Source organism: Lupinus angustifolius, chromosome LG14 (genome assembly GCF_001865875.1).
Source record: "Lupinus angustifolius cultivar Tanjil chromosome LG14, LupAngTanjil_v1.0, whole genome shotgun sequence".
Classification (NCBI taxonomy): Eukaryota; Viridiplantae; Streptophyta; class Magnoliopsida; order Fabales; family Fabaceae; genus Lupinus; species Lupinus angustifolius.
In genome coordinates, this window is record NC_032022.1 from 11,011,285 (window position 1) to 11,021,732 (window position 10,448).

At 28.4% G+C, this 10,448-nt stretch overlaps 1 protein-coding gene across 2 annotated transcripts; it reads left to right on the forward strand.

Annotated features, from left to right (window-relative positions):
- LOC109326138 (calcineurin B-like protein 4) lies at positions 1,965 to 10,448 on the forward strand. 2 transcript variants are annotated; one of them, XM_019558807.1, is made up of 9 exons: positions 1,965 to 2,136; positions 7,822 to 7,988; positions 8,682 to 8,764; positions 8,872 to 8,931; positions 9,166 to 9,274; positions 9,416 to 9,468; positions 9,654 to 9,734; positions 9,812 to 9,924; positions 10,076 to 10,448. In XM_019558807.1, the coding sequence occupies exons 2-9, from the start codon at positions 7,907 to 7,909 to the stop codon at positions 10,137 to 10,139; spliced, it is 645 nt and encodes a 214-aa protein (XP_019414352.1). In that variant the 5' UTR covers positions 1,965 to 2,136; positions 7,822 to 7,906; the 3' UTR covers positions 10,140 to 10,448. The 2 variants fall into 2 exon arrangements, with proteins under 2 accessions (XP_019414352.1, XP_019414353.1); XM_019558808.1 differs by having other exon boundaries at positions 1,965 to 2,128; positions 7,818 to 7,988.

A 10,448-nucleotide genomic window follows, 5' to 3' on the forward strand; every position in this document is an offset into this window, starting at 1 on the left:
AAATAATAAATATTTATTTTTTTAATTGATATAACATGTTTTTATTAATTCAATATATGTTTTGGGATATAATTTCCAACATATACTTCTCACTTTTTTTTTGCTTTCCAAACTCACCCCATGGAGAGAAATTGTAAGGATGTCATTAGTGTTCCAATTATTCTGACATTATTTCTTAAATAATTATAATGATCTATTTCATAAAATTATATTTGATTAGCATAATTTTTGTACTTTTAATAGCATAATTTTTGTACTTAAAGTATCTTTTAAGGGAAGTGGAAAGTAGTTACTGCATTAAAATATAATCAACTGAATTACTATTAGAGACGATCAACATAGATATTACTAATCTCATGGAGAAATGGTGATGCAAATATTCAATTAAAGGACCAATGTACTAACACTGTTTGAACTACCAGGGGAAACGGAGTTGGGTTGTTGAGCAAATTTCACTGAAATAGAAGTTAGGGATAAACTTCAACAAAAATAACTAAGTCGGTGGATAAGAGCCTAGTTTTTGCAATGGCAAATATTTATGGAATATAAATCTTATATACTTACTATGTCATTTTTTTAACATCAGTATAAACTGATATTTTATTAAAAAAATTGATATTTTGTTTTTGCAATGAAAGTTAACTTTTCCAATATGGTGATTGTGATTGTTACTCCACATTTCCTATCTAATATTGTGTGCATTATGTATATAACTTATTGTGATTGGTTGAAAAAAATTCAAATAAAAAATTTGATGATTAACTATTTTTTTGGCCAATCATAAACAACGACAAATTCAAATGTACACTTTTTGGGAAAGAATATATTCTCAACAGTGTCAACTACAACCAAATAAAATAGTGAGAATAGAAAATTTATGTTGATATTTATGTGCTATTATTTACAAAGATTGTTGCAATTGAGGTGACAATTAAATCTTCCCTTATCATATAAAAGGGGGAAATTATCTAATGTTTCATCAAGTTACAACACAGACAATTTATACTTACAGTCATATCATTTCATAATCATATTAATGCATTCATTATTTAGTCATTTTTAATTGAATAGTCAAAGTTATAGATGAGATATCAAATAGGGTGCTGATAAAAAGTTAGTTGAAAGTTATAAAATCAGGAATCGTCATTGATACGAGGACAAACTTTGATCTTTTTAAAAAAGCAAAACCTCTCTCAAAATAATTTGTCTAGGAGAAAACGACTTATGCACACGTTTAAAAGTTTTTTATAATGTCGTATTATTTATCATCCACTTTTTTTTGATGTCATTGTTATATTTATCATACACATTTTATTTTTATTGATGAAATAATATAAATGAATAATAAATAATATATTAATTAATTGTGTTTAAATTTTTACAATAATCATTCATCAATATCACTTTTTCTTTAATTTTCAACCTATTGAAGATGTCTTAAATGGCTTTTGATTTGGGTATATAATTTTTTTTTTATTACCAACGTATTCATTCACTTGTATTTTTTCACCTTTGTGGGTAATGAATTAATTACTTTTGGAGTTTATAGTTGTTTCTCCCAACAAATATTGTTTCTAAGATCAAACTCTCAATCTCAAGTATTCAGTGAAATCTTACACTATTAAACTAACAATTCGTGTGTCGGGTGTATAAATTTGGGATAAGAATATGTTATTTCAAAGTAGGTCCCAAACTATATAAGAGATCGATAAAAATATGTCAATGTCAATAAAAAATTAAATATTTATTATTTTTTCTGCTAGAAATGATTTAGGATACAATTTATATAATAGATTTTTGGCCGTTTATTGGTGACAAGTGACAATGATATGTGTGGTGGAGCTAGCTGGATTATAGCAGATGGAAGAAAAGTTCAAATTTCACCTCCCTTTCCTTGATAATAGACAGGTTCATTTAATTTTTATTATAAATTGGCATCTTGAATTTGAGAATAGGATCCGAAACACAACAAGACATAAACATTTGGAAACTAGTTCCATCACTATAGTCTATAAATAAAGCCTATATCTCCATTTTTGGCACCTCAGAAAACCAACAAGATTATCACCCTACTATTAGATAATCTATTTAGTAAGCATAAGCTTGGTGGCTAAAGTCTAAGACATTAATTATCAGGTTAGTCTATCTATCTTCTTATCTTTTCTTTGGGTTGTGTATGTTCTGTTTGTTTACAAATCATTCTTTTGAGAGGTCTCTAAAGTGAAACCAATTTGTTTATAAAGCCAACACATAAAAATGTATTTTATCCTTGTTATTTAGTGAATCGAGATTTGCATTCTATAAACATGTGAGTATTGTTCACTTTGGATACAAACACCTGTCCCATTTTTAACATAGTAATCTCATGTTTTAATTATTGTTTGTTGATATTTTCCTGAGAGGAATTGTTCTGTTTGCTTCACTGCTGAAGGGAATTCAGGAATGGGGGAAGAAATTTGTATAAATTAATATATATGTGATATATGTATGTTTTGATCACTTTCATTTTGTCAAGAACAAAATGATTTAGGTGAAATATGCATTTGACTTTTCTGAAAAAACAACAATTTCTTTAATAGTTGAGGATCCTTTAAGTTTTCCTCAACTCCTGTAATTTTGGACAAATTATCATATGATTAATGGTTCAATCATATCTCCACTACTAACTTGGAATAAATCTGCTTAAAAATTTTAAATCAATAAAATACATGTCCAATATTAAAAAATTGATTAGAATCATGATTCTTTACCATTTAATAATTTCTCATCTTTTATTAACAAGATGTTAGTTTCGTGCAAGGTTCTACTATATAATAGGATGATCAAAATGTTAAAATTTTAATTCCTAGGAGTGACACTTTTAGGAGGAGCAACCACGAACAATGAAAAAGATTAGTTCCTTATACAAAATACAAAATGATAAGGAATAAGTTAGGATAATCTCCATTAATGGAGAGACAAGTACTTTAAAAAACAAAAGAAAATACATATTATAATAACACATTTATCCTTTTGATTATAATACAATTACACTTTTGCCACTAAATACAAGTATAAAAACACACACTTCTCTCTCCATTAATAGAAAAGATATTTGTTCCTAATAGAATATCTTGGTAAGACAAAAAAATATTGCTCCGCTTTATATTGAGTTGTCCATGAGTAGTATATTTGAATATACATCAACGGCTGACTTTTCTGTTTTTAATATTAAAATTCGTATACTTTATCTGGTATCATATGTATTTATTTTATTTCTTATCTATTTTTATCTTCCTTTCCTAAATAAGGAGGAAAAGAAAACATTAAAAAAACACCTTGTGCATATACTTTTCATTTTACATAAAAGTTGGGTATTTATTTTATTTGTTACATATTTTTTATCTTCCTTTCCTGAATCGAGGAAAAGAAAATATTAAAACACTATATGCATATACTTTTCCTTTTACATAAAAGTTGGGGTCTCTAAAAAAGTGCAGAATCTGAATTGCTCTCTTCTCTGTCTACTTGCGAATAAAAAGTAGTAATGTAATTTTCCTTCCACCTAGGCTATTGTGATTTTATTTCTATCTTTGATGAAAAGTTATATTATTATATGCTATGTGGAAAAGAAATATTCTTATATACTCTCTTTACCAAAAAATATGTGTTCCTTGCCGGCATAAATCTTTTTATTTTTTTGTTGCTCGCACAAAACTTGCTAACAATATGCATCAATTTAACCTTTTCCATGTCTAAAAGATTTTGTCATCGAAGTAAGATAATTTCTCTCAATAAAAGTTCGCCACTTTTTATAAAGGAAAAAAGTGGTTCAGAAAAGCGTGAAAAGAGTGGAAACAGAGAGGTCCGCAAAAATCTTGCCTTACTTTTTTTAATACTATCAATTGTATTTTCCCTTCTCTCTAAATAAAGAACTAATTCATCTTAAAATTAATGATTATTTCACCTAATAAATGTTTTATCAGAAAGTAAGACTTTACATTGCTAGACCAATGTCTCGCGTCTAATTAAGGCTTAGCATTTATAGCATCTAATTATAGGCTTAGGGTTTATACATAAAGATAGTCAAATAATTATGTATTTAGTTTATTGAACTAAACTTTTTTTTGTTAATAAAAAACTAGTTGTATAAATAAATGAAATTTTTTAAATAACAAAAAAAAAGACACACACTATTTATTAGTTATTTATCATTTAATTTATAATTATTAATTGAAATAATAATTACATAAATAATTTAAAATATTATATGGTATATTTGAAAGTCACACTACATGTTGTATTACTTTTCATCTAAGTTATATAATCTCTTGTTTTCATCTAAGTTATATAGTCTCTCCAGACTAGTAGCGGATCTTGAACTAAAGTTTAGAGGGTGCGACAATATTTAATTACAATTTTATAATTAAAATTAATTGAGTAACAATAAAATATATATAATTATTTTAGAGTTTCAAAATAATGTGTTAATTTTAAATAACATTTTAATAACTAAAGATGTTAAAGAATTATTATAGATTTTCATTTAAAATGTTATTTTTCGTTCTTTTAAAGACTTAAACTCATTGTCGATTGAATCATATATAAAAAATTTAGTTGTTTCCTTTTAAAAAAAATCACAATAATGTTGTTATCAAATATTCATTATGATTAATGATTAAATCAATGTATGCTATAACAGAATTCAAAATGTATTAACAATGATTATAAAATAAAAATATAGCATAAAGAAAGTAGAAGTGAAAATAACTTACATATTGTATAAATTCATGAGCTATAGGAGAACCTTATAAAAAAATTTGGGTAACAAATATGCATACAAAAATGGGCTCCCAATGGTATAAGGTTGATTTTTTTACTGTCTTTGCAAGCGTGCATGTTCTGTGGCTATGGGGTGGGTGAATAAAGTAATGAAATTATTTGGGGTGGTGTGATACAAAATTGATAAAGTAAGTTTTAATTTAAACACTTACTTAAATGTTATATATGAATCAATCATTAATATATTTTGTAATATATTCTACATGTTACATTTATTATGATATAAGGAGATTTGTATAAAAATATATCATTTTTTAATAAATTAAACATGTTAACAAAAATTAAAAAAATCAGGGGCAGTTGCCCCCACCTGGCACAGGAAAGCTCCCATACTGCTCCCAATAAAAGTATTTGTTTCATATACATCACCTAAGTCAGGCTTAGTTACTTCACACCTAATTATTTTAGTCCCTTTTGTGTATGGGATATTTTAAGCTAAGTAATTAATATAGGGCCAGAGAGAAAAATTAAAATAAGAGAATAATTTGTTTAAATTATCACTGCAAGATATTTTTATATTGTCATTATATCATCTATTATTCATGTATAATTATTATTAACTTTTAAATATAAGTAATACAAATTAGTGATTGATAAATATTAGTTCTATATAAATCTTCATGTAAACAACGTATAAATATTACAAATCGTGTGACTGTCAAATTCAAATTACAGTAAGGGCTCTACAATGTACTAATTCTTATTGTTTGTTTTTTAAATAAAAAAACTGTATAATTCAGGAAACTTGTCTCCATTGTTGACAACATGATTATGTCCCTAGAAAATTAAAAAAAAAAGGTTATAACTTTTAGAATAAATAGATATTTCAATCCCTATAATAGTCATCTTTCATTTTAGGCTAGTGTCTCTAATAGAAGTTAACCAATAAAACATTGATCTAGTCTAAAGTTTCATTAAATCTTAAAATATTATATTAGATTTTTGAAAGCAAAACTTATGGAGAGAGATAACCATATCCTATAGAAGGAGTAGTTCTTTTATTGATAGAATGTGATATATTAATTTATGTTATTATAATATTTATTTTTAATTAAATTAAAAAAATTAATTGAATATGGATATCAAGTGAGACGAAAATAATCAAATTATGAACATGTGATCCCCAATGGAGTAGTACATTTGGTTACATAAAAAATCACTACTGTAAAAAATATATTTTCATCACTGAATGATTAAAATAAAAGATAGAATAAATTACATTCACAACTCCATTTTAAATTTTAACGCCTCCCTCTTTAAAATCAATCATACTTTATATACATAACGTTACAGAAACTAAAAAATAAGCAGGGGAGGCCAAATCTCGTCACCTAAGGTTTTTGTTAAACAAAAAATGATGTACCCAGAAACTAAAAAATAAATTTTCATTTGTCTGATACTAACGGCCAAGAACGATTTTAGCTATTTAGTCATTTATGAAGCAAACAGGGGAGGCCAGATCTCCTCACCTAACCTTTCTTTCTTCATGCGTTATTAAAGCTGTTGTTGTGTACCATATTTTGTTGTTAATATTAAAATACACCGTTTAATGTACTATACTTTATTGGGCATCATATATTTGATTGGTTGGTTGGTAGCCGAGTCTATTATGACCAAACCATGCAACGTATGCTACTTTATTTTGATTTGAAGGGGCCCTATAATTTTTAAAATATTTCTGTACAACTTCAACAACATTACTGGGTCCAGATGTTGTTATGAATGAGAACAATGATTTATTGTCTCAAACCTTATATTACATCAATGATAATAAAATTAAAATAAAAAAATTAATTAAAGTTTATTTTCTTTTGATATAATATGTTTTAATTGATGCTAGATATAATATAGGATATGATTTGAGACAACAAATCTTTCTTCATGAAATAAAGTTTAATTTGTGTAATCTTTATCTCCTTTTCATTTGGATAGTGATTTTGTAAAGAAATTGAGCAGTCAATTGAAGTAGGCAAGTTAAGTTAAATTAGGAGGTGGAAGTATACAGTAAAATATAGATCAAGTTGTGTTTTGACTTTTAGGCAAATGAGTTAAGTATCTCAAGAAACATGGAAAGAAATTTTAAAATAAAAGAAATAAATGTATGACCTTCCAGAGTGTGGTCATCAAATTTGGTTTTGCCTTTAGGTTTTTTAGTAATTGAGGAAGAATTTTGTTTTTTTCTATTTTAGATCTGTATTAACATATTTGTAAAATTTGAAATGTAAAATATTGTGATCCTTCTTGTCCCAATGGATTAACATTAATGACATTATTCAAATGTCTTTTAACTTAAAAAGGCACTATGCTAGAAAAGATTACACAATAAATTCGTTTATGCAACACGTATGTAGTCATTTATTCAACCATTTACATCTATCCAAACTCATACTATAACTTGTAAACAATCGATCCACGATTGTGAGCCCATATATGACCTGACCATATATAGTTGTATTAAATAAGTGTTACGTGGCAGTGTGTATGGTCATGTACCATACCACACCCGTATCGACAATGCCAACATGACCTAACCTTGTTCCTCTATGTAATTCTAATTCCTCGGAAGCCTATACATGTCAGTGGGCCAATCAACTGTCATCTAGATGACACAGTCAGTGTATCATCACACGACATAGCTACATTTTATGATTAAAATATAAGCCATTTGCACAACATTATATACAGGTGATGGCCTAATGACCTTAGAGTTTGGTAGTCCTTAACTTTTTCATCCTCTCTTTAAGTAATTGGTGGAGTAACACTTTTCTTAATCTATTCCCTTTATTGTAGTTCATGGACTCATCTTGTAGTTCATTAGTTATGAAAATGATATTAGTCAATAATGATATTGATATAATCTTTATAGATTTTCTATCTCAAATTCAAGTGTTCTTTATGCCATTTATCATCTGTGACTGATTGTTTATTTACATTGGATAATTGTAAATTGAGATAATCAACAGCATCATTGTGATTGAAAATTTTCACTTTTTGTTGCAGATATTCAAGTTCAAGGTTTATTCCAGTGGCTTCACTGGAATGAAGCAGTTGTTGATTGGTACGAAATTTTGGAGACAACTTTGAAATGGGCTGCTATCTTTCAACCTCAAAGAAAGTCCAAAACCCAGGTTATGAGGAACCCAATGTTCTTGCTTCTGAGACACCTTGTGAGTATCCATCATCAGGTGTTAAATTCTTGCAGCTATGTTGTTCGAGACATTGTTTGTGACTTGGGTTTTGGAAGATAATGAAAGGAAAAAAAAAATGTTTCAGAGTCATATCACAAGTTATTTCATGGCTCTGAAGTCTTTCATTTCCCTTCATCCATCTCCAAAATTAAACTCGCAAACGGATCCTAAAATTTTCTCTGCCTTAGCATTAATGTCCTTTTTTAACCACGTTTCTTGTAATTCTATTTCACCTAGTTCCATCATGTTATCCCATTCGTTCACCAATTTCAATCCATGAACTCAATGTAGTGATGGCTCATTGTGATTGTAAGGTTTTCTAATCTTTAAGATAATATACTGAATTAACTACAAAATTAAATGTTCAAGTTCAAATTCACTAGCCCGGTCTTTTCGGTCAAACCTAATTGCTGATAGTTGATTTGATTTTTCTGACAAATGAATGGACTCTGTGCTTAAAACATGGTTAATGAAGAATCCAGACCTGATTCTTCTCTATGTACATTGTTAATATGCAATCACTAGAGACCAGTCTTTGCATTTTGCAAGGGATGCTCTTGTTGCTTTCTGTTATAGTGTATGCTTTATTCATTGTTGAAAGTTATTCTCATGAGCTAAATGTTAAGTTTGAAAAATTATTAAAACCAAAAAATTCCTTTCTTTTTTTAACAGTTACTGTGAGTGAAGTGGAAGCCTTATATGAACTCTATAAGAAGTTGAGCAACTCAATTATTGAAGATGGTCTTATTCACAGGGTGAGTTAAGCATTTTTAGATGATGATTTTTAGTTTAGTTGAGATGTCCTTAATCTTCGTACGTAGTCTATATGAGATAATTTACTTCCGGTCGTCTTTACATCCAGGAAGAATTCCAGCTTGCGCTATTCCGGAACAAAAACAAGAGAAATTTATTTGCAGACAGGGTTTGTAAATCTGACTCAAGTTCTACAAGTTTAAGATTCATTAATCTTGTTCAAGTTCTTGGAGATTTTTTGTTATATTATGTTATAATATCTGAACTTGTTGAGGATGTTTACTTTCTCTTTACCTGAATTATCAGCTTATTATACATTGACAGTCATAGTACTTCTTTTGACATATCTAGCACCTGCACTGATATCCTTCTAATGCACATTCACATTTTGCTTAATTTATAGATTTTTGATTTATTTGATCTCAAGCGCAACGGGGTCATTGACTTCGGTGAATTTGTTCGATCACTTGGTATTTTTCACCCAAATGCAGCTTTAGAAGACAAGACTGCATGTAAGATTAACTCTCCTACATAAAGATTTCATGTTAATGTTACTTTAGTATCCTCTATTAACTTGTCTAAATGCAAAAAATGTATGCATTTGTTATTTATATCTGTATTGTCTATTAAGTTCGAGATAATGCTTTTTGCAGTTGCTTTTAGATTGTATGATCTGAGGCAAACAGGGTATATCGAACAAGAAGAGGTACCGTTTTCTTCCATTTCTTCTATCACATTACAATAAACTGAAGATTTTTCTACTTTATGAAATCTGCACAAGTAAATCCTTCTTTTTTGCTATACTAATATTGTGCTATATGTATTCATTCATTATGTATTTAGATCTATCTACCTTTTTACTTGCATTGCTTAGAGTAATGGTTTATATAGCTGAAGGAGATGGTATTGGCACTTTTGCACGAGTCGGATCTTATGCTTTCAGACGACATGATTGAAGCCATTGTGGACAAGGTTCATAAAATTTTACCTTGTTACTTAAGAAACATTCAAATAAAAATGTTCCTTAAGTTGTATCCCTTTTTCCACAGACTTTTAGTGATGCTGATACAAAAGGTGATGGAAGGATTGATCAAGATGAGTGGAAGGCGTTTGTGTCAAAGCACCCATCCTTGATAAAGAACATGACCCTACCATATCTAAAGTTAGTATATACATTCTTTTCATGACACGCCTAAATTTTTATGACTAACTTTTTTATGATAGAACATATGACACCGTTCAATCTAGATAGTTGATTCCATCTAGTGGGTTAAATGTTTGATTGTTGTTGTTGATGTCTCTTCATTTTGCAGGGATATAACCTTAGCATTTCCAAGTTTTATTGTAAGAACAGAAGTTGAAGACTCAGAGGTATGAGGTCTTTGAAGACATGTCCTTTTGGACAAGGATATAATCCATACAATTTCTTCTGTGCTTTCAAAGCTAAATTTGTAGAGTTGGTTTTGCAAAAGCTCAACCATCAAGTGATATTTTCTCTAGTTGCTATACCTTATGCAACTGTGCTGGTAGTGATATCTAAGGCTACAAATTGTGCACTTGAAGTGTTATTCAAATGCAAGGTTAGCTTTTGTATATTTATGTACATATACCAGAAAGTAATGTGACTCGACCATCTTGGTTTTTGTGAATTTAGAATTTTGAGAGGATATATTGACTTTTTGACAA